General features: G+C 64.1%; 2 protein-coding genes across 8 annotated transcripts in view; one reads left to right on the top strand and one right to left on the bottom strand.

The window, feature by feature from the left end:
- The window catches only part of KIF21B (kinesin family member 21B), a 46,158-nt gene extending 33,224 nt beyond the window's left edge, over nucleotides 1-12,934 (top strand). For 2 of the 6 annotated variants that reach the window (XR_013382467.1, XR_013382466.1), the window contains 8 exons: nucleotides 3,412-3,548; nucleotides 5,175-5,355; nucleotides 6,377-6,541; nucleotides 6,780-6,897; nucleotides 7,598-7,768; nucleotides 8,210-8,409; nucleotides 8,873-9,054; nucleotides 9,490-12,934. Coding sequence is in view for 3 of the 6 variants with exons in the window: in XM_077902425.1 (XP_077758551.1) it covers nucleotides 1,486-1,524; nucleotides 3,412-3,548; nucleotides 5,175-5,355; nucleotides 6,377-6,541; nucleotides 6,780-6,897; nucleotides 7,598-7,768; nucleotides 8,210-8,409; nucleotides 9,490-9,544 (1,066 nt within the window). In the remaining 3 variants the exon portion in view is untranslated. Of the gene's footprint in view, nucleotides 1-1,485; nucleotides 1,525-3,411; nucleotides 3,549-5,174; nucleotides 5,356-6,376; nucleotides 6,542-6,779; nucleotides 6,898-7,597; nucleotides 7,769-8,209; nucleotides 8,410-8,872; nucleotides 9,055-9,489 lie in introns of all 6 variants that reach the window. The other 4 variants (XR_013382464.1, XM_077902426.1, XM_077902425.1 and 1 more) reach the window with 4 other exon arrangements.
- Nucleotides 12,935-16,394: 3,460 nt separating this feature from the next.
- LOC144316482 (maestro heat-like repeat-containing protein family member 7) overlaps nucleotides 16,395-23,099 on the bottom strand; it is a 28,351-nt gene continuing 21,646 nt past the window's right edge. The window contains exons 16-22 of one of the 2 annotated variants that reach the window (XM_077902423.1): nucleotides 22,599-22,739; nucleotides 21,869-22,045; nucleotides 21,423-21,581; nucleotides 20,417-20,518; nucleotides 17,746-17,848; nucleotides 17,108-17,167; nucleotides 16,395-16,668 (exon numbers count right to left, since the gene is read on the bottom strand). In XM_077902423.1, the coding sequence (XP_077758549.1) occupies nucleotides 16,520-16,668; nucleotides 17,108-17,167; nucleotides 17,746-17,848; nucleotides 20,417-20,518; nucleotides 21,423-21,581; nucleotides 21,869-22,045; nucleotides 22,599-22,739 (891 nt within the window). In that variant the 3' untranslated portion in view covers nucleotides 16,395-16,519. The remainder of the gene's footprint in view (nucleotides 16,669-17,107; nucleotides 17,168-17,745; nucleotides 17,849-20,416; nucleotides 20,519-21,422; nucleotides 21,582-21,868; nucleotides 22,046-22,598; nucleotides 22,740-23,099) is intronic. The other variant, XM_077902424.1, reaches the window with a different exon arrangement.

Here is a 23,099-nt window from a genome sequence, read left to right as displayed (position 1 = left end):
GCCGGCATCTCTGCCTTTTCTGCTCTAACTGTGCACCCTTCCCCCCCCCCCCAGCATGCTGGGACCTCAGGAGGCACGGGGATGGGGGCAGTGGGGGGAGGTCTGTGCAGGTCAGGCCCCCCCAGGGACTCCCCGGAACTGCGCCTTGAATCCTCCCCTGCTGCTTCCTTGGCTCCTGGATCCTTCCTGAAGCCCCTTCCCTCAGCCGCTCCCTTCCTGCCTCACGCGCTCCGAGGCCCCCCTGTTGCCTTCACGCAGCAGGAAGCTCGCAGCCCACGATCACGGCTCCCGTGGGGCTGCTGTGACCGCGGAGCGTCAGCGGGGCTTCCAGCAGCCCGCGCCTCCGGAAGGCACCTCGCTGTGCACCCTGCTTTCGTATGTGGCTCGTGTGGGCTACACGTCAGCCACGAGGACTGCCTTCCCCGTTTACAGAAGGAGGAAATGAGGCCTCGGGAGGCCCAAGGACATTCACCTAGAAAGTGGAGGACCTGGGCCCTGAGCCCGGGCACCCCTGACTGCTCCCTCCTGTGTCCCCCCAGTGGGACTCTGCGTCGGGACAGCGGGGATCCCGTCCCGCACGTGCTCCTCCCTGGACCCACTCGGGCCCTCTCCCACTCTGCAGCCTCGGAGAGGGCTCCTCTCTTGGCTCCCCCAACGGCATCTCTCTCTCTACTCTGGCAGCGGGGAGGCGTGCAGTGCTGTCGTTTCGGGGGGCCCAGGCTAGAAGGTGCTCGTTGTTGCACCTGGTACCTGACAGCAGCCCTTCCCCCAAGCAAAACATCTCTCACTGGGTCAAATACTGCTCCTTCCTCAGACCCACCTTGGCTCAGTTCCCACCTGGGGAGGAGGGCGCTGCACCCGGAGCTTGCCACCCAGTGTGCCACCCGCCCACCAGACCCTTGCAAAGCACAGGTCCCTTCCCCAGAAGCCTTGAGGTGGCGCTCTGGCCATTCCAGCCTCGTGGGCTTATGGACCTCGGTCCTATCCCGGGGCCGGGTCTGGGGGCCCGTGCAGGTACCTCCCAGGGGGCTTGCTGGGGACAGTGGGCTTTGCAAATAAGTAGATCCCGGGGAATCGCCGGAAGCGGCCAGCCCCCACGGAAGGGTAGGCGCAGGCATGGCTTCCTTAGGCCTCAGGCACGTAGGGGCATTGCGGGGGGCAGGCAGGGTGCCCCCAGCTTGTACGAGGGGGCAGCCGGGGGCTTGGAACCCGCCGCGGCCCACGACCTGAGACGTCTCTCCGGAGAGTGGGGCCGGCCCTCCCGCGTCTCCCGCGGCCCCCTCCTCGCCCTGCCCTGTCGGCCGGGGGAACCCGTGCAGCCCGCCCCCTCCTCTCCTGCTGCCCCTCAGCACCCTGTCCCCCGCCTCCTCCCGCTGCCCCTGAAGAGAATAACCCGCCCTCTGACCTCCCAGCTGCTGCTGCCTCTGCCTCCCTTCGTGTGTTTTCCTCTGTCCCCTAATCCAGCTAATTTTCTGCCCTCCCCAGGTCTGATGACAGCGACTCCTCTTTGTCGGAGGTCCTGAGGTACACACAGAATGTCTCCCGTGTTGGCCCCAGCTCCCACTCTCTGCTGTCCCCCCTGTGCCCCCGCTGCACCGCCCCTCCCGCCTGCACACCTGTGTCCTCAGCATGCGGCCCCCCTGCCTGCCTCCCCCCTCCCCCGTGGTTCATCGCTCTCGGGGCGGCCGCGGGCCTCACGGCGGCCAGGCCCAGGCCCGGCTGGAGCTGGGGGCTTGGGGAGGGGCGCACAGCTGCTTGCCACAGGCGCTGTTCTCTTCTCCTTGTCACCTGGGCAGGGAGGGGGAGAGCATGGGAGCCTGGGGGGTGCCGGGGCTGGGACCCCGAGCCCTGCCGAGGGGTTGGGTGAGGGGCAGGGCCGTGGACCGCGGCGTGGGGGCCCGCGGAGCCCAGCTGGCAGGGTGGCGGGGGTCTGCGGCATCCGTGCCTTGCTCAGCTCGTGTGGGCAAGGGGCTTCTCGGCTCCTCTAGATGAGCCCGGGGTAGGCTGGGGCCTGCCGCCTGCCTCTCTCGGCTTGCGGACCCTTCCCAGCTGCTGGGATGACCAGAGGGCCATCTCCCTAGCCACAGCACAGCACCCCACAACGAGGAACATGTCCTGGGACCCGGTGGGCCTGGGCTCCCGAGGGGCAGGTGGTCCGTGCTAGGCTCAGGCCCCCCCCCCCCCCCCCCGCCAGCTCTCCCAGAGTGCCCAACACTCCCCGCGCCTCCTGGCCCGGCCGGTGACGTTTTTGCAACCCTGCCTGGTAGGGAGCAAGGCACTGCCACCTCCGGAAGCTAGCCACCCCCCCAGCCTCCCCCAACGAGGAGGGTTACCTGGTGCTATGCTTGCCACGGCCGCCTGGGCTTTTCCTGCAGATGCACGGCTGGGCCCAGAGCAGTGTCAGAGCGGGGAGCTGGGGCAGCTTGGGGGCAGTTCACGTGCATGTGACATCTAGCAGGCAGCTGGCCCTGTCAGCCCTTGAGGGGGGGCCTGGCTGAGTCCATGAGGCCATGAGAAGCCCCGTGGGTGCCACGCTGGTCATTTCAGCAGACCACAGGCCACAGTGTCACTGTTGGGAGCAGCACTATCTCCGGCAAAGAACAAGGACACATTTTCAGACCTGCACATAGTCCGGCCAGGGCCCCTCACCCAGAAAAGATCGCTCCCCGGAACCTCCAGGAGGCCGGTGTAACAAAACCCCCCTGCTTGCTGAAGACAAGCCTCATTCTCCCGCCCAGAGTGTCCATGGGCGGCAAGGAGGTGCTTCCGCAGGTGTAGACGGCCTCATGCCTCCGGGGGCCTTAGACGTCCCTAACTCAGAGCTGAGCATGGTTGAGGGGGGCGGTCCCAAAAGGGATTTGGGCCTTTGTAAACGACAGTCACGGGTCTAATGGTACAGGCCCTAAAGGGGCCCATGGGTGTGCACGTGTGGGTCCCCGCCTGCCCCGGGAGTCACCGACAGGCTTATATGGGCACCAACGTGCTTGGAGGGGGCACCCGGCGCCCTCGCTCCCTGCAGCCCCCGCCTCGCGCTGGGCTAACCAGCAGCGCCGGGTAGTCGTGGGAGCTGCAGGAGCCAGCGCGGCCCTCGGGCCTGTGCCCTGCCTGGCTGGGGCCCCCGCGCATTTCTGCCTCGGGCTCTGGGTCAGGCCGGCATCGGGGGGCGAGTCCCCTCCTGCCTGCTGTGCCCAGCGCGCGTCTTGCTCCCCAGGAGCGCTCGGGTGGTGACTGACAGGTTCTTGTCCAGACAGGCCCTCCCCGCCGGCACAGACCCTTCCAGCCCTCAGACGTCACGGCATCTGGCCGGCTCTCTGGATTAGTCCCCGTCTGTCCCGTCCCCTCTTACCTGCCTCGGCCTGGCCTCCGTCTCCCGGCTGACAGGTGTGTCCTCTCTCCCTCTCTCCCGGGAAGGGGCATCATCACCCCCGTCGGAGGAGCCAAGGGTGCGAGGACGGCCCCGCTGCAGTGCGTCTCCATGGCCGAGGGCCACACCAAGCCCATCCTCTGCCTGGACGCCACGGATGAGCTGCTGTTCACGGGATCCAAAGGTGGGTGGAGCCCGCCTGGGGGGGGTCAGGCTCTCCTACCCACCCCGCTGCCCTGGCGGAGCGGCTGCGGAGGGGAAAACACCAGCCCCACGCCAGGATGTGGGGTCAGCGTGCTCGCCACCTTGTCTTGCGGCTCCTGCCGTGGCTCCACGCTCCCCATCTTGGGCGCCCGCACGACGTCCCTTAGCTGTCCCTGTGGCTCATCCAGCGCTCCCTTGCCCACCTCCCTCGAAACCTCAGGGAGCCTCTCAGATGCCCCCGCTTGTGTGCTCATCCCAGCACCCCGACGCCCCTGCCCCCCACACCCCTGACCCCCCTGACGCCCCTGCCCCCCACACCCTTGACCCCTGACGCCCCTGCCCCCCGATGCCCCTGACACCCCTGCCCCTGACACCCCTGCCCCCTAACGCCCCTGCACCCCCAATGATCCTACCCCCCCACACTCCTGCCCCACAACACCCGTGCCCCCCTGATGCCTGACCCCCCCGACGCCCCTGCCCCCTGACGCTCCTACCCCCCCATGCTCCTACCCCCCCATGCTCCTGCCCCCCCACTCCCTTGCCCCTGACGCCCCTGCCCCCCCAACGCCCCACCCTGCCCCTGACACTCCTACCCCCGATGCCCCTGCCCCCCTACACTCCTACCCCAATGCTCCTAGGCCTCCAACACTCCTAACCCCCAATGCTCCTACCCCCCCAACGGTCCTACCCCCTTAACGCTCCTGCACCCCCAACATTCCAACCCCCCAACGCTCCTGCCTTGCAATGCTTCTACCCCCCAAAGCTCCAACCCCCCAACGCTCCTACCCCCTCAATGCTCCTGTGCCCCCAACGCTCCAACCCCCCAACGTTCCTACCCCCTCAATGCTCCTGTGACCCCAACGCTCCAACCCCCCAGTGCTCCTACCCCCTCAACACTCCTACCCCCCAACACTCCTACCCCCAGTGCTCCTACCCCCTCAACGCTCCTAGTCCCCCAACGCTCCAATCCCCACAGCTCTCCTACCCCCTCAACGCTCCTACCCCCCCAACACTCGTAGCCCCCCCAGCGCTCCTACCCTCCCACCCACTGCCCACTGCCCACCGCCATCCACTCCAGCCCCTGTAGCCGAGAAACCCCTGTGATCTGGAGCAGGACTCCACAAAGTCATGATGACTTAATCTCAGCAACAAAATCAGAAATGCTCTACCTGCAGGAAGAACAGCTCTCCCGTAGACGTGCTGACAGAGACCGTTCTAGCTGTACTAGCCTGGCGAGAGGGCCGAGTTGTGCATCTGGGCGGATCTATGATTCCAAGTCTTCCCCGTAGGATGTGCTGGCCGTGCGTGTGACTTTGCCAGCGATTAGCAGTTGTGGGGACAGACAGCAAAGGCTGAAGTTTCCGTGGTAGCCCGGGCGCCTCTGTGTCTGTACCCAGTTTGCCTGAGAAGCCCCGGCTCTGGAGTTCTAACCGACTCCTCTCCTGGGTTTCTCTGCACGCACCGCCTGAGGACCCCCGAGCCCGTCTTTCCCTCCCTCGGACCTAGGGCTGCTCCCTCTAGATGCCCCCGGACCTTCTCTCCCGACCCCCGCAGCCCCCACTAACCGGCATCTGGCCTCCCGTGGTTCCCTCCCTGTCCCCCACAGACCGCAGCTGTAAGATGTGGAACTTGGTCACGGGCCAGGAGATCGCGGCCCTCAAGGGCCACCCCAACAACGTGGTGTCCATCAAGTACTGCAGCCACTCGGGGCTTGTGTTCTCTGTGTCGACCTCCTACATCAAGGTGTGGGACATCCGGGACTCGGCCAAGTGCATTCGGACCCTCACGTAGGTGCTCGCCGAGCTGGCTCGCAGGGGTGGGCTGGGCACCAAGGCCCAGCCCAGGTGACCTACTCAGGATTATCCCCCAGGCGGGCCACGTGGGCACAGAGGCCCTTATGGGATCCGACCTGACTCTCAGGGACAAGGTGGGATCCCGGAGCTGGGGGGCGGCATCCAGGGCAGCAGCCTGGGTCAGCCTGTGGCCTGCTTGGCCCCCTGCTTCATCTCAGCTTCCAGGCCCTGGCCCTGGCGCGTGCTGGGTGTCCGCCCGTGAGTCCCAAAGGGGAGCCAGCGTGGGGCCGGTGTGCGGCCGCCCACTCCCAGGCCTCACTGGCCCCCCGTCTGCCTAGATGAGCCCCCGAGCTGGTCCTCATCCCTCATCCTGACCGTGTGAGGCAGACAGACAACAGTGAGGCAAGGGCCCCGCAAAATGAAACGGTTTCCCAGCCGAAGCTGTGCTTCATCCTGATGTTTCCATCATGAGCTGTCATCTGTTAACTTGCTCCTTTAAAAGGAGTAAACACGGGGGATTTTCAGGGCAGTGAAGCTCCCCTGAGAGCGTAATGACCGTGTGTCACCAGCCGTTTGTCCAGGCGGGAGACAGGGCGATGTGGGAAACCGTCCCCTCGATTCTGCTGTGATGCTACAACTGCTCTAGAAGAGTAGTTGTTTTTTTTTATTTTTAAAAAGCAAAAAAATAAATAAATAAAAAGCGAAAGAAAACCAAAGAAGCAGAGCAAACAGAAGGGAAATGACCACCTCTTTTCGCAGAGGTGGAAACGGGGCGGGAAGTCGCACACCCAGGCCAGGATCAGGGACGCCAGCGCTGGCCAAGGAGTGGCGCTCCTGCCTTCCTCTGTCCCCCGTCCGAGCCCACACTTGCAGGAGGGGCTTTGGCCTCTCGGAAGTCAGGGAAGGCTTCCTGGAAGAACAGGGCTACCGGGCCGGCCTGAGCAAGGCCTGGTCGGTCCCCTGGCCGCGCGGACGGACGCGTCGCTCTCTGACCTTGCCTTCCTGGCTTGCGCAGGTCGTCGGGCCAGGTGAGCTCCGGGGACGCCTGTGCGGCCACGTCCACACGCGCCATCACCAGCGCCCAGGGCGAGCACCAGATCAACCAGATCGCCCTGAGCCCTTCGGGCACCATGCTGTACGCCGCCTCGGGCAACGCCGTCCGCATCTGGGAGCTCAGCAGGTGCGGGGGACGCGGGAGGGCGTGGCAGGGGGTGCCGGGGCTCGCCGCTCGGGGCCCCTTGACCTGGAGGCCCCCGGGGCAGCAGGCCGCTCCCGTCCAGGCCCTTGATCGTCTTCTGCGGGGAGGGACAGCGCCCTGGCCGGGCCAGCTCATCTGGGGCACACGACCCCCAGCAACGCGCCCACCCCGGGCTCCCTCCGATCGGCGTCCCCCCACGGCCCAGCCTCTCCCCACGCAGGTTCCAGCCGGTGGGCAAGCTGACTGGCCACATCGGCCCCGTGATGTGCCTGACGGTCACCCAGACCGCCAGCCAGCACGACCTGGTGGTGACCGGCTCCAAGGACCACTACGTCAAGGTACCTCCCTCGGGGCGGGGAGTGTTCTCTGCGTGTCTCCTGCCCTCCCCCCACCCACCCCCGGGCCTCGGGAGCCTTGGGGAGATTCACGCTGAGGAAGGCACCCCAAAGAGGGGTGAGTGCGTGCAGAAAGGACACTGCAGCCGTATTTTGGTAAATGGTGAAGAACTTAGTGACCTCAGCGTCGAAGGGCGGAGTAGCAGCCACAGAAATGAGGGAAAACCCACTGAACAGGTTGCCCTGTACCTACTACAACTGATGGAATGCAAGCAAAACACAAAGGATACCAGACAACACGAATTTTGTTTGCTCCCTGATTGTGTCACTGAAGACCCTATGTCCACAAGTCAGAAACCGGAAAGCCGAGAAACCGGGTGGTGGGCATTATAATGTCCATATTCCAAATACAAGTAATGCTTTATTTATTAAAAAGAAACTTAAAAGGAGGTTCCCAGCCCAGACCCACGTTTCTCCATATGAGCTGCACGTTGAGCTGTTAACAGACCAGTCTGCCCCCGGCCCCTTTGGGAGGTCAGGACCCAGGCTTCGGACTCCACTGTCCTGGAAGAAGCGGTGGCCCCTCCAGGAGCCCCTCCTGGGCCAGGCGCCGGGGCCCACGGGGCTGCTGCGTGGAGTGGGCGGGCGGCCCGGCTCCCCTCTGCCTCCCTTGGGCCCTCCCTACCGGCCTTTCCTCCCGCAGATGTTCGAGTTGGGGGAGTGTGTGACGGGCACCATAGGGCCCACCCACAACTTCGAGCCCCCGCACTACGATGGCATCGAGTGTCTGGCCATCCAGGGAGACATCCTGTTCAGTGGCTCCCGGGACAATGGCATCAAGAAGTGGGACCTGGAGCAGCAGGAGCTCATCCAGGTGCGGTGGGCGGAAGGGGAGGGGTGGGCGGGGGTGAGGCCAGGCCTCAGTCCAGGCAGGGCCTTGGGGACCCGGGGTCCTGGGCCCAGAGCTCCCCCCGCCGGCCTGTTCCCCACCGTCTTGCCTGTGTGTCCAGTGCCCTGCTCCCCCGCAGCCTCCCCCGCACCTCCTGCAGCTGCTCTCAGGGAGGGGGCTGCTCTTAGCCACGGGGTTTGACTCGAAGGCTCCGTCCCCATGTCCCCTTTCCTGGAGCATCCGCCTGGGAGGGCCGGAGGCTTCTCCGCCAGTGCAGGATCTCAGTTTGCGTGGGGCCGGGGTGGGCCGTCTGTGGGCCTGTCCGGCCCGCCTCCGGGAGGGAAGCCCGGCAGCTGTCCCCGCGCGGCGTCCCCCGCCGGCTTCCCCCCAGCAGCCCCCAGGCCTCACACGCCGCTCCTCCCACAGCAAATCCCCAATGCGCACAAGGACTGGGTGTGCGCTCTGGCCTTTGTCCCCGGCCGCCCCATGCTGCTGAGCGCCTGCCGCGCGGGCGTCATCAAGGTCTGGAACGTGGATAACTTCACGCCCATCGGCGAGATCAGGGGCCACGACAGCCCCATCAACGCCATCTGCACCAACGCCAAGCACATCTTCACCGCCTCCAGGTGGGTGCCGGGAGGGGGGTCGGCGCGGGCTCCCCGGCCCTCTCCCTGGGGCGCCTCGGGGCCCTGCAGGTGTCCCTGCAGACTTGGCTGGCGGAGCAGAGGCCCCGGCGCCCACCCTTCCAGGAGCGCCCACGAGGGGCGGGGGAGCCGCAGGGTGCTGGGCCCGGGCCAGGTCTCACCCCCTTGTCTGCAGGCCCTTCCTGCCGCTCACACCGCAGCCCCCGGCCTGGCGTCCTGCCCCCTGTCCGTCCCTCCGTCCGCCCGCCGAGCTCAGACCACAGACGGCCCTGCCGCCCCTGGACCCGCCCCTGCCCCGCCCCAGCCCTCGTCCCCACCCAGGGGACGCCCAGGCCCCCGTCCCACAGGGGAGCCCCTCAGAGGGGTCTCTTCCTTTTCCGCGCCGCCTCCCCGTCTCCTCCTGCCTCTCCTCTCTCTCTGCCTGTCTGCCTCTCTCCCCCAACAGTGACTGCCGGGTAAAGGTGTGGAATTACGTCCCCGGACTCACCCCCTGCCTTCCTCGCCGAGTCCTGGCCATAAAGGGCCGAGCCACCACCCTGCCCTGACCCCCCTCCCGTCTCCTCTGTCATCCTCCCCTCTTTCCTCTTCCCTCTCTTTCTCCGCCTCGGTCTGAGCTGCTTCTCAACGGTATGAGATTATTTTGCTCCTCCTCCCTACGCTCCCTCCATGCCCTGCCTGGCCCGGAGTGAATGCCCGCCTGCCCCTCTTCCTCCCACCCTCTTCCGAGCATGATGAGGGGGATGGACCTACCCTCTTCCCCAGGAGAGGGGTGCCAGGTGGCCGAAGGCAGAGGGGGAGCGTCCAGGCCTGGACAAAACAAAACCCCACCAACGAAAACCCACGACGAGAATTGAGTTGGCGGCTTAGAGACCGCAGGCCCTCTCCCTCTGCCCAGCAGCCAGCCCTGCACCCCTGCGGTCTGCCCGTCATCCCCAGCGATGCTTGCCCCTTGGCCCAGCCGCACTTGGGGAGTTTGGAGGCTCTGGCCCATCCTTGACTTTTGGGGGTAGCCAGCCAGGCCCCCTGCAAGAGCTGACCGGTCCCCCTTGTCCTCCACCCCAGTGACCTGACGGTGAAGTTCTGGAGCGTACGGCGGTTGCCCGGTGGCCCACCCTAGGAGCACACAGCAGTCCTCACCCTGGCTGTCTTTCGAGGATGGCCCCCAGACCCTCGGCCCCCCCGGAGCCTGGACAGCACAGAAGGGGAGCTGTGGTCTGACAGGGCCCCCAGCCCTGGGGACACAGGGTGTGGGCATCGGCGAGGCCGCTCTCCTGCTCCGGCCTCTCCCCTGACCTTCCTACGGGATGCTCTTCCCCTGGGCCCTCCCCTGCCTCTTGGGGAGAGAAGGAGGTTGGGGAGGAATTTAAGCTGTGAAGCCAAAGGGCATTCATTCCCCCTCTCATTTCTCTCCCCGCAGCCCCCCGGGGCTCCCCTCACCGTCCCTCTGGCCACATTTTCTCCTGCATCCTTAAGCCTCTGGCCCAGGGCTGGGGACCCATAGGGGAGGGGAGGCAGCCCAGCACCTGCTATGCCCCTCCCGACAGGAACAGGTCTCCCCCTACATCCCCTCGTCCAGCCTCTGGAGCCACTGCACCTGCCTCTGAGCCCAAAACGATAGTCCTCAGGTAACCACGGAAACCAGGTGTAGGCAGCTGGGCCCTGCAGCTGACCCTTAGCCCCTTGGCCACCAACAGCCACCCCCAGTTGACCCCGGCAACTCCTTGGGGTCCCTTTCTGATGGGGCCAAGGTTGAGCTGCTAAAAAAAATTCCTTTGGGGAGATGGTCAGAAACACTTCAGCTATTTAATTTATTATTATTATTTTTTTAATTTTTGGTTTTTGCTGTTGCCTCCTGGAAACTGACTTGAAGTTTCTCCCCGGATGTTCTTTCCCTCAGCACTCGCGGGGGGCTGGGGGGGCCGGGAGTCCCAAAGGGAACCGCCCTGCCAGCCCTCCGGGGCCCCCTCCTCTGTTGGCTTCGCAGCTCGGGCCTCCCCAGCCCTGCCCCCAGGGACCGTCCCGCTGCCCCCCGACCTCTCGGCCGCCTGACGCTTCAGTGCCTTCGTCCACCCCGGGCCGGGCAGCCTTACAGCAGCCGTGCCCGTGGCACCACATGTGCCCGCTGCCCCTTGGAGGCGGGAGAGCTGCACCCCGGGGCCCGGGGCGAACCCCCTCCCGAGTCCTGTTGGGGCCACGTAGGAAGCAGCTCAGAGGATCGAGTCTACCGGGAGGTGGCTGGGACGGTGCGGACGGCCCAGCCTCCCCCCGGCTCCCCTGGATGATCAGCCCCGACAGAGCAGGGGTCCTTCCGGCCGCTTTCTCTCTGGTTATTCAGGAGACACATTTTCAAGCCTTAAAGCTGGCACGGGGCCGCGGGCCCTCCCCGCCGGATGGCGGTGACGAAGGAGTCCCTGGAGTTTCCTTTCGCTTGGGGCGCAGGCCTCGGCCCGGGGTGCGGGGAGAGCCGCCTGCCCGTGCCCCCTGTTGGGGCAATTCTGCATTCACAGGCCAGGCCTCGGGAGGAGTCTCGGGGCCCCCCGCCCCGCCCCACCCAGTGTTCTCCCAGCCCTTGCCCGCCCTTGTGCTTCCTGTCCCCGTCCCGTCCCCGTCCTGTCCCCGTCCGGCGGGCCAGGAGCCCACCTCTGTTCTGAGACGTGCAGTGACTTGGGGGCCTTCGGGAGGTAGCTCTGTGTGTCCTCCGTGCCTGTCCCTGCTGGGCCCGGCAGGGAGCCCCCACCCCACCCCCGGCTCAGAGCTGCCCCCGAGGCTGAGAACGCTGTGCTGTGGCCCCTGGCACCCGGCGGTGGAGTCGGACCAGCCTGGAGGCCTGGCCTCCTGCACCCGGGGACAGTCGCCTGTGCCGGCCAGTCCACCTCCCAGCCCCGCGGGGTGCTCGCCACTCCTCGGCCCCCGAGGGAGCAGCCGCCTCGCCCCCGCCCCCCCCCCCGTAAGACAGACGCCGTGTGCGTGACTGTTCACAGACTGCGAGACCCAGGACGCGGCGGCCGGGCCCCCGGGGGTCGCACAGCGATGCCAGCGAGAGGTGCCCGGCCTGCGGGAGGTCCGACGGGGCAGCTACCTCACGGCGGGCCGGCTCCGCTGTCCGGGCCACTACCTTGGACTCTGAACTTGAAGTCCCTCGGGAGCCCCGAGCTCTTCCGGAAGCTGCGCTCCAGGAGCCCGGCGCCCCTGCGTCCTGCGCCGGGGACGGGACAGGGACGCCCAGGGACACGGTGAGGGGGCGGGCCCCCGGCATCCTCAAGGTCGGAAGCACAAAACGGTTGTGATTCGAGCACAGACGGCAAGGCCGCGGCGGTGGTGGTGGCGGGTGGCGGGGCCGGGCTGGTCCCACCGGGCACCCCCGCTCTGGGGAGGCGGCTCCTCACACGGACCCGGCCCAGCATGGCCTGTCCTGCGCCCGCGGCTCGTCGTCTTTGGCTTTTTGCCCATCGGCGACTTGCGTGTGGCCCGCGCCGTCAGCACACCCCAGCCGGCAGGTGCCTCGGCCGGGCCCTGGGCTGTGATCGCGTCCCCGAGGTGGCACCTGCCGCAGCCTGGGCATCGCCAAGGAGAGGCATGCCCAGGCCTTGAGGTGGCCCGTGTGCCCCGTCCAGGCCCTCGGGAGGGACCCCGTGGCTCCGGGAGCCATCTGGACGGTGGCTTCAGCCTGGGGTGGCGGGGTGGCCCCGGTTGGGTGGCCCTGCTGCCTCCCCGGGGCGGTGTCGCCGGGCGGAGGGCCGTTGAAGCACAAAACCACCGCAGAGGGCAGACTGTCGCTGCGACTCTCACGCCCCCCCCCCAGGGTGGTGGCCACGTAGGCGGCCGCCGCTGGGATTCAGGGAGGCCCCGCTCTCTTCCCGCCCATTGGGGCACCCCCCCCCCCGGCTGCGGGCCCCAGCCTGCGCCCGGGGTGCTGCTGCGGGCAGGGCCTGCCCCGCGAGAGCAGCGAGTCGCCTCCCCCGAGTGGCCCCGCCGCGGCCCGTTTGCCGACCCAGACAGGAAGCCGCCCGGCGGCCCGGCCCAGGCTGTGGCCCCACAGGCCTCCCGGGCCTGGCCTTGCCCTCGGGCTCCTGAGCCCCCAGCCCTCCTACGCCCAGGACAGAACCTACGAGGACAGCTCTGTTTCCCGGGGCGTCCTCGTCCCCCTCCCTCGCCCAGCCCAGCGCCCCGGTGGGCACCCAGGCCTCATCCCGAGGGCTTTGCAGGGAAGTAGGAACAACTCCAAGAGGAGCCGACAGTCAGAGAAGACCCCCGAAGTGAATCAGGGCCCTGCCCTGCCACCAGCTCTTTTCTAGGGGTCACCCCCTGCCCAGGCTGCAGGGTCTCACCCGGCTGACGCCCTCCTCGCTACGCGGCTAGCACAAGTTGTATATATGTTTTGTACCTCTGCTGATGACTGTACATAGTGTACGAAAGTTATTTAAGCCTCATGCTGTACATTTCTGTTCCTAGACCGGATGTGTGTGTGTTCTAAGTTGTCCTAAATAAAACCCGAATGACCACCGTGGGTCGTGGTGCAACCCTGAGAGCTGCCGGCCTCGGGCTGGTGGCCCTCCTCTGGGCGGCGGCGGGGGGTGGGGGTTGGCAGGGCTCTGAGGCAGGGTGGGGGGTGGAGGGGGGGTGGGGCAGGGCTCTGGGGTGGGTGGGTGGGGGGCAGGGCTCTGGGGTGGGGGGCCGGCCTGGTGAGAGTTTCCCGGGCTCCGAGTCTGGGGCTTGCTCAGTTACAGAGCAGAGTTGAGAGCGCTGCGTTCCCCGCTGACCCTATGTGTTGTCTCCCGGGATGGGTACGTTAGCTGGGGAGGGCACCAGCACTTAATGAGCACCCACTGTATTCCGGGCACTATTTCAGGCATTTTGGGGAAGGGTCTTCACTCCCCACACCCCATGTAATAGGTCGTAGTCTCATTTCTGAAATGGGGGACGTCTCGGCGAGGACGTGCTGTGTCCAGTGGCAGCGCTAGTAGGGACGGAGCCGGGGCTGGACCTTGAGCCCGCCCAAGCACGGCACCCGCTTCCTTTCACGGACATAGCAGGTGCCTCTTCTAGAGCCTGGAGGACACCGTGCTGCACACCAGACCCATTCCATTCCCTTGCCACTTGTGAGGAGAAGACAGAAATATGGGAAGCTCGGGTGGGAAAAGAGCTCCACAGCCGTCTGGAGTTTTGTTTCTAGATCAGTGCTTTTCAGTCTTTAAAAACCTCATATTCCTTTTCTTCCCCTAAGGCCCTAAAAATGCTCTGTCTCCGCCTATGCATCCCATTATTTTCAACATAAGTAAGTGTAAGAGCTCCAGAAAACACTCAAAGGGCTGCACAAGGTGGGCGGTGGGGGGGGGTGACTGGGTGACGGGCGCAAAGAGGGCACGGGACGGGGTGAGCACTGGGTCTTGCACTGTATGTTGGCAAATTGAATTTAAATAAAAAAAAAATAGGTCTAGGAGGATGCAAGCAAACCTACCATGTGCTCGTGGCCCTGGAACACGTGGGCCTGTTCCAAGTATGGAACATACTTGGCTTCTTAGCCCTGCTTTTCAGGAATCCAGGTCTCCCACATAATTTTAGATTTTGCTTCATTCAGAATCCAGTGCGTCCCCGAGGCCCCCGTGCGGCCCGTGGCTGTTAGCTGCATGCAAGTATCCAGTTTGGCAGGCGCCTCTCTCAAGAAAACATTTTTTTTTAAAGATTTTATTCATTTATTCATGAGAGACCCAGAGAAAGGCAGAGACCCAGGCAGAGGGAGAAACAGGTTCCATGCAGGGAGCCCGACGTGAGACTCGATCCCAGGACCCCGGGGTCACACCCTGGGCCGAAGGCGGTGCTAAAGCAAGCCACCCGTGCTGTCCAAGAAAACATTTTTAATGACTATGGGTCTGTCGGAGCAGGAGTCCTCGTGGGTGGGAGGTGGGAGGCCCCCCCCAGGGAGCTTCTACCCAAGAGGCTGCTGGTCTTGGCAAGTGCACAGGGACCCTGAGCCTCAGGTGGGGGACACAGGTGCGAGGAGTTGCCGTCATCCCCTCAAGGCTCTCCAGCAGGGGCTGGGGCCTCCCTGCCCTGGGAAGTGGGGTGTCTTCTAAGGGTGGCTGGTTCGGGCTGGCTGACCGGCCTTTCCCATGCCCCACTCACACTCTCTGCCCCACCCTCCCACCTGGTCCCACCCTGGCTCCCCATGGCCCCTCTGCATCGGACCCCCCTAGAGTCCGCTGTGGACGGTGCCAAGTGACGGGTGTGGCCAGCTGCAGGCGTGGGGCGGGGGTGTGGGTAAAACCAGAAAGTGGGGACCCGGGAGCCGCCCACGTTGCCAGGAACCGAGCCCTGGAACTGACCGGCCCCACCCGGCGGCCCTGCCCCTCCCCATGCCTTGCAGAGGGCTTGCCACACAAGGTGGCTTTTGCAAACTCAGCTCACGCTATGTCTTGAGGGTGCCAAAGCCCTGAGGGGTAGGGAGGCAGCAACACCAGGTTAAGGGACATTGTTCTTTCGTTCTTTTGCAGGATTTGGTTTTCCTTCCAAAGTATAACAATAGCATCTGCTTATTATAGGAAATTTGGAAACAAGAGCGTGAAGGAGAGAAATAGTACTTGGGGTATAATGGCACCTCTCGGAACCCGCTGGGGGCCATTCATTGTCAACCTGGGTGGCATCGTCATCAGGGACAGGTTTTTCCGACCCTCTCGGTTTACAGAGGAGAGGAACCGAGGCCCAGAGACGCCAGCAGGTGGCCACGATCCCCCCCGGGATCAGGACTGGCCAGAGATGGCCCGACGGACTTCAGTTGCTTGCCACATGTGGTCTCTTCCCATCGTGCCTCTCAGCTGGGCTTGACCAACATGAGGGGAGCGATCTGGGCGGGCACCAGAACTCTGGAGCGCGTCCTACACCAGCATCTTCGACCCCATGGTGCTTCCGAGGGCAGGGAAGGGACCTTGGCGCACCGCTGACTTGGGCCAGTCCCCATTCACCTCCATCGGTAAGAGGATGAGCCGGCGAGGCCCCAGCGGCTGCTGGCGGTCGCTGGCGTGGGACCCAGAGCCCAGGCCGGGGGAAGGCGCGAGGGGAGCCCCTGGCCGTGCAGACACGCGTGGGCTTTACTGCCTGGGAGGCTGGTTTGTGAGCAGGACCTAGTGACGCCCCTCCGCACCAGGCGGCGATGCTGCTTGAGGAGCTTGGCCCCGCGGAGAGGGAGGCAGGTGGGGGTGGAGAGGGCGAGCGACGGGGGAGCCCCGCGTGCCCTGGGTGCTTGGATGCAGGTGACAGAGGCGGCCACACCTGAGCATCTGCTCCACTGTGGCCCGAGCTCCCCTGCCCCACTCAGAGCAGGTTTGACCTCAGGGGAGTCTGCATTTTAGGACATTGGGTTACTGTCATTGCCCCCAGGGCTCTGGGGCCTGGCAGGTCAGGGGTGACAGGTGACTCCAGGGTGCGTGGGGTAGGAGTGGGGAGCAGCACACGATCGCGCACAGACCTGAGGATAAGCTTAGGGCCCTGGGTCGGATCCATTCCAACAGGAGCCCCGGGAGATGGTCCTCACCCCGCTCAACCCTTGCAATGGGAGGACGAACATCTGGCTCTTGGCACAAACGGTGGCCGAGCTCCCAATACTCAGGCCGGAGTGTTGTCACCCCTCGCGCAGCCACACTGCTGTTTTTACAGGGCCGCCCCGTTCCTGAGGGTGGTTCCCAAGCTCTCTGCTCTCCCGGGATGCGTCATGAGCTGACCGATGCCCTTTACTAAAGTCGCCGCCCTGCTTAGACCCGCGCTCGCCATCGGGAGCCCTGCGGGTACAGCATCCCCGTCCCCCCAGCTCCAGTTGGAGCTGATGTTCAAAGAGCCTCGGTGCTCAGGCCTCCAATCACCTGTCTACGTGGAACAGAGCCACCGGGACCGGGTGGCTGCTGCAGGGACGCAGCTCCGGTGAATGGCTCAGCCCTACGGACCTCGGTGCAAAGGCAGGGAGCACCTACTCCACAGAAGTTCGTGCCTCTTCCTTTTATTACAAGGCTGTGAGGAGCACACGTCGTCTTCTGGGGGCCTGGCCCCACTGTCACATCGTGTCACAGTAGCAGATGCCTGGCCAGGCCCTGGGGACGCAGGCTCAGGAGTAGCTCTTCCGAGCCCTCCGCCCACAGAAGCAGGAGGTCGAGGTGTTGGCCTGCAGCTTCTCCTTGGCTTCCAGGATGTAGAGGGTCTGAGTGGCGAGGCAGCTGACCATGGGGTCAGGGTCCTCCTGCATGTTCTTTAGGGCTGCAACACGGGGACCGCTAAGGAGCTTGGACGAGGAACGGACGGTGTCCAGCCGGCGGCACAGGGGGACAGGCTGGGGACCGGCAGCTTCCGAAGCCTCCCGCCGGGTGCACAGCTCGGGCACAGGGGGATGCCGCACCGCCCGGCATCAGGAGCTGCCCCCGCCCTGCACGGCCCACCAACCCTTTCGGGCCCCTCCGCCCGCCTCTGCCCTCGGAGAAGAGCTGTGAGCGAAGGCCTCACCTGCCAAGCCAGGCAGTCAGCACACCGGGGCCCGCAGCTCGAGGGGGGCAGAGGGAAGGAAAGGGCTAGGTGCCGGCCGGCGAGTCCCGGGGGACGAGTGGACACTACGGGGCCGTGTAGCGGGAGCCGTCCCGGCGGCCCCGCCAGCACCAGCACCCTTCCACGATGCGAGGGGCAGCGACCGGTTGCCGCTCACCTGTGCATACTTCCTCAATGTCATCGGCCTCCTCGGCGTCCAGGGTCTGGATGATCTGGCCTACAGGAGCACACAGAGCGCCTCAGGGCCTCCCGAAGGACCTCAGGGCGCGGGCTGCACCTGCTCTCGCGTCTCTTCCCAGAATACACACCTCCTTGTTCCTGTCTTCCGCGCCCCCTAACCGGCCTTGTCTAGACTTTTCCCACACATGGAAATTACCTCCCCTGCTTCTCCAGCGGCCATCAGCACACTGGGCAGGGGAGGGGGCGCGTACCCCTCTGCTCTAAAGACGCTCTTCCTCGGGGTGACGTAAAGCAGGCCTCACCAGCCTGTGAGCTGCGGCATCCACACCCGACCCCCCGCCCCTGGGGAGCTTTGCTGGCCTGGCCTGCCGGGACCCGGCCCATTCTGCTGTAGGAAGGGTCACCCTACCCAACCCGGAGCCTCTGCGGGGTGGGGGTGGGGGTGGGGGCGGGGGCCAGGTGGAGGCCGAGGGAAGGGTGGAAAGTACGTGGACGGTCGCAGGAGCCGCCCTGGGGGCTCCACGGGGGGCCCCTCCACCTTCCGATGGAGCCTCGCGTCCCGGGTCTTCGGGCGGTTCAAGGACACGGTGGCTCCCAGAGGAGGGCTGGGGGTACCTGCAAACCGCACTGCTGTCTGGCGGATGGCGGCCTGGGGGCTCTTGAAGAGAGTCACACACTGCTTCAGGAACCAAAGGGCTTTGCTTGCCTCCTGCTGCAGCTGTAGGAGGAGGAGCTGGAGTAGGTAAGACACCCCCTGCGCTGTCCTGCCGCCACCCCACTCGGCCCAGACTCAGCTCCCCAGTGCAAACCCCCCTCCGAACGTTCTGGGGGCACCTGGCCGGCTCATTGGTGGAGCATGTGACCTTTTGATCTTGGGGTCATGAATCTGAGCCCTCACCCATTGGTACAGAGATGCCTTTAAAAAATAATTTTTAGGATCCCTGGGTGGCGCAGCGGTTTGGCGCCTGCCTTTGGCCCAGGGCGCGATCCTGGAGACCCGGGATCGAATCCCACATCGGGCTCCCGGTGCATGGAGCCTGCTTCTTCCTCTGCCTGTGTCTCTGCCTCTCTCTCTCTCTCTCTCTGACTCTCATAAATAAATAAAAATTAAAAAAAATTAAAAATAAATAAAAAATAATTTTTTAAAAATTCTACATCTCCATCTGCTCCCACCACAGCTCCTGAAGTCTCGTTTCCCCTACGAAGCCTTCCTGGATCGACAGGGAGCTCCCTTCCCCTCGGGGAGGCACAAAACTTGAAGAGATCTACCCCAATCTTCTGCACGCCCATCTCTTCCCTCCTACTCCCAACCACAGGGGAGTGAACCCGGTTGTTTCACTACCATTTGTTTATGTCTTGGCTTAAAACCTTCAATCTCGAGGTCATTTGCCCTCGGCTACAGCAGAACCAGTCGTGTCTACACCATCCTATTGAACAGAGCCTGCAGGGCCGCTTGTGATTAATGTCGTGAAATGTCATGAAATGTCCCAACACCTTTCCCTGCCTTGGCATGCACCCGGTTCTGCATTCATCCAGGTCCCTCCCTAGAAGGTTCGGGGGATGACACGCTCTGCCTTTTGCAAAGACCTAACCGCATCCCCTGCATGTCCTTCCCGGAGACTCTCCTGCTCCCCCTTTGCACTACAGCCCGAGTTCTTTTTTTTTTTTTTTTCTCAGATTTTATTTATTTATTCATGAGACACAGAGAGATAGAGGCAGAGACACAGGCAGAGGGAGAGGGATCCCAGGGCCCCGGGGATCAGGCCCTGAGCTGAAGGCAGCCGCTCAACCACGGAGCCCCCCAGATGCCCCCTACAGCCCGAGTTCTTAAATGAAGAGGCTGGTCCTACGGCTGGTCAAACTGGTAGAAAATCTTTTCTTCAAATCAAAGTCCTAACCGGAAACCTGATATTTTGAACCAACAGAAGTGAGACGGCTCTGGTCGAAGCGGGTGTGGACGGAGCCCCACTCACTGCTCATCTTCCCCTGAGAAACCCTCGAATCTTGCACCCTGGCCTCCTGGCACCGTCCCGCTGACCTAGACGTGGCTTCCACAGCCCAAACCCAACAGGCACATCCAGTCTTTATGTCCCTGGGCTCGCGCTACTGTCCAATGACCACGCATCACTCCTGAAACGTCTCCATCCTCAGTGACCACCGGCCCCCTGTCCTCTTGTTGCCGTGTCTTGGCCTGGTTTCCTTTCCTAGCCTCCTCCGTGGGAAGCTTGGAACCGATGTGGCCTGGGATCCGATGTCCAGCCACACCCCTCTCCCTCTGCACCTTTCCCTTAGATGACCCCGCTCGCAGCTCCTGTCTACCACTCAGCCGTGGGCCCAGTGTCCACAAATCCGTATCTCCAGCACCGCTCGGTGATGAGATCGACTTCTGATGGGAGAGGCTCCCAAGCACTATGAACTCCACAGGGACAAAATCAAGGCACCATCCTCCCCCCACACCCGTCCTCCGTGTCTTTGTCGTCGTGACGTCGTCTCCTCTCACTGGACCCTCTCAGCCACGGCCCCTAGTCCTGCCCCTTGGGAACATTTCCTCCAGGCTGCATCCAGGCGGTCTCTCTGAACCCGTCATCCAACCGTGGGACTCCCTGGCTTAGAGCACTTCGGTGGCCCCGGATGCCGACGGCATCAAGTCCTGCTGCTGATTGTGCCTGAACCCTCGGCGCACAGTGCAGCCCCAGCTCCCGCTTCCCGCCCCCCACACCAAGCCTGCACACCTCCAGTTCCAAAGCCAAAACCAGCCTGCAGAGATTTTGCATTTGCTCCACACGATGTTTTAAACAACGTAAATTATCTGCCGATAAAATGTGGTAAATTTCACCTAAAGTCAGGATTTCCTGCCTTTCTTAACAAAGTAAAAAAATCCGGCCACACTGAGGCCGCTCCATTCCATAGACTCCGTCAGTTGGTTCTCCACCCTTTCAACCTCGGCCCGCACTACTGATCCCTTCTCTTTGCCTCAGTGATAGCCTGCTTTCTGTTTCCCGTCTTCCCAGATGACACCCCCTCCAGGAAGCCTTCCGTCAACTCCCAGACTGGGCTGGGCACCCCTTTGTGCTATGAAGGACACCTTCAGCCCTCACCGCCGCATTCTGAATGTGTCCGGTCGTGGGCCCGGCGGCCCCAGCTTAGGGAGCCACGGGCAGGAGGAAGTGGTCTCGGTGCTCAGGGAGCTGCAGCTGTTGCAGACCCCAGACGGCACGGGCCACGACGTGGGCTGCCCCCTGACCGGCCCCCGTAGCCGCGGAGCCGGGAGTCCGCGCCACCTTACCAGCGCTCGGAGGATGGTCCACACGTCCTTCTCAGCAAACACCACTCTGAGCCTTGACCAGCGCAGTACGGCGGCCGTGTGGCACAGGGCAGACCGGCAGACCTGGAGGGACACGAGGGCTCAGCGCGGGACGTCACGGGAAGACTGGAGTAGACTCGGAGCGGCGCCAAGGGGGACACGAATGGCGCGGAGTCCGGGCCTGGAGGAGCCGGAGGGACCCGGGGCTGAGAAGACAGGCAGGGCCTCTAGGCAGCTGGGCTGTGCCACCTGGTTCCCACTCCGGAGCGGTCAGGACACCCGGCAGCCGCGGCACCAGGAGAGCCAGAGCCACGAACGCGGCCACCCCCCAGCCGCATGCACCTGCCACGTGGCCTCCCACACACCAACAGGGGGCCCCTCTGGACCAGGCGGGCGCTCTCGGGGATACCTCACGGGCTCCCGGGGAGGGGCTCCACCCCACAAAGGCAACACCCCGAGCCATCGCGGGCTGCCAGCGGCTTCAGAGGCCCTGATACCCGAGGATCCTCATCGGGAACCCCCGTCCTGTGACAAGCTCCCCGGCTGCAGCTCATGCCCCCGGGCCCCCAGAACACGGGCCCGTTCCAGGCTCTGTCCTGCCCACGACGTTGCCTCATGGGAACCTCGCTGCTGGGGGGCATGGGGGGGCTCTCAATTCAGTGCAGAAGGGAAGGCCATGGCGCCAAGGGCCAAGGGCCAGGGAGAGGCACTGCTCCCACGCTAGGATCCTCCTCCTTGGAGCCTTCCCACCCACGGCGTCGCACCGTGGGCTGGCGGCCGGCTGGAGAGAGCCAGCAGGGGCAGAAAACCCTGCTGTGAGCCTCTGGTCGCAGCTGGCTCCTCACTGCCACCCTCCAAGGCCAGCGACAAAGCAACTCCTCCTGCATCCCCCAGTCTTGCCACAGCCCCTTCCTTCGTACTTAACACCTGCCCGCATTCACCTCCCGCGACGACTGGAGACGGAAGAGTAGGCCCAGGGGCCTCTCACCTGAGCCACGCTGGCATTCACATCCTCCAGGTGGAGCACAAGGAGGACTGTCAGGTTGAGGACCTGGTGCTTCAAGGGGAAGACAAGCACCGTCCTCTTGACCTTGGCCAAGAGAGCCCTGTAGATCTCAAAGGCCAGCAAGCGCAGGTGGTCAGGCTCCTGGTGAGAAGACACGCACCCAGGGAGGACACGTCTACCTCTGTCCTCCCCGTAGGAGCGGTGGCCCCAGCTCCCCATGTACACCGCCTGCCCCACGGTGCCCCCTGCTGCCTTGTCACCGTCGTCTGCTGTCGCGGCGTCCCCTGCCCTTTACAGCCATCAGCGGGAGGACGTACACAGTCCTCTACCGACTGGCATCCCGTTCAGGCTACCAGGGCCTCTCGACACAATTCCGCCCAGCTCCCATGGATGCCCGGAGAGGGGAATGACCCCTCGGAGGGCTTCACCTCCTCAAAGAAGGGCCCCAGCGTGAAGGTGAGCTGAATGAGGAAGGAGGAGGAGTGCTGCCAGGTGAGGTGCTCCATGAGACACCTGAGCAGCGCGAGGGTCTCCATCACAATGTCGCTGTCCAGGGAGTAACAGCAGTTGAGCACGTAGGGCTGCAGGATGCGGAGCTGTCGCACCTGCAGGGCGAGGGCGGCTCAGGAGACGGGCGGGCGTTCAAGCGGATCCACACACATGAGGGACAGCCCGACCTGGGCCCGACGTGATCATCCTGGGGCCGGAACCAGCCCAGAAGCGGGCGGCAGTCGGACTGGGCTACTCAGGAGGCCCTTCTGTCCTCGTGGGAAAAGGGGAGGAGACACAGGAGAGCCCTCCTCCCACTACCCCCAGAAGCTCTCCTCGCCGCGGCCTCTAGCATCCCTGGTGATGCCGCCGGTCTCTAGGACGCCTGGATGGCCCGGGATCTGGGAACTGGCTTGGTCTTGACCCTGAAATGACCCACGGAGACACCTTCTCTTTCCTCTCCCTGGAGGGAGCGCGAGCTTGAATGGCTCAAGTCCTTGACCCCTGTGTCCAGAGGACTGCCTTCCGGAGGGCTCTTTCTGTCTGACCCCAAGAGTGGGTCCATCCCACTATGTCTATGATGACACCTGGGACCTCCGGGCCTTCCAGTTGCTTCCCCGGGTGACAAGATCTCTTGGGGGCACACCTCCGGCCCCCGCCCCACCTCACCATGTTCCCGTGCTTTGCAAAGATCCCAACCACCTGCAGCAATAGCTTCACCGTGCTGGGCTCCTCATACTGGAACCAGCCTGCCAGGACGCAGACCGTGGCCTCATCCACTGTGGCCACCACACCTGGGCACCGGAGCAGCTGGCAAAAGGAGACCACAAAAACCGAAGTGATGGGCAAGGAGAACAAAATTCCCCAGGGCTTTGAGTCTAGGTTCCTATCTTTTTACAAAGAAATGTTCCTAAGGATTTGGAAGACAGGTAAAGAGGCCAAAGCTTAGCGGAAAGGTAACTTCACACTCCGTCATCCCAAAGGTCATTCATTCATTCCCCCAGGTTTTCCTCCGTCATCCTCGAGGAGGGGAGCTGGAGAGGCTAAAAGTAAGACGTGCACCCAGCTCCAAAGAGATGGCGGTGTATGATCATTCGCATGGAGAGAGCTACGGAGGGATACGGATTTGGTAGCTTGCATCTGAAACACACGGGACAGGAGGATGAAGAG

This window comes from Canis aureus, chromosome 6 (assembly GCF_053574225.1).
Source record: "Canis aureus isolate CA01 chromosome 6, VMU_Caureus_v.1.0, whole genome shotgun sequence".
Taxonomy (NCBI): domain Eukaryota; kingdom Metazoa; phylum Chordata; class Mammalia; order Carnivora; family Canidae; genus Canis; species Canis aureus.
Note: the sequence above shows the minus strand (reverse complement) of the source record. Positions and strands in the feature narration are given on the sequence as shown.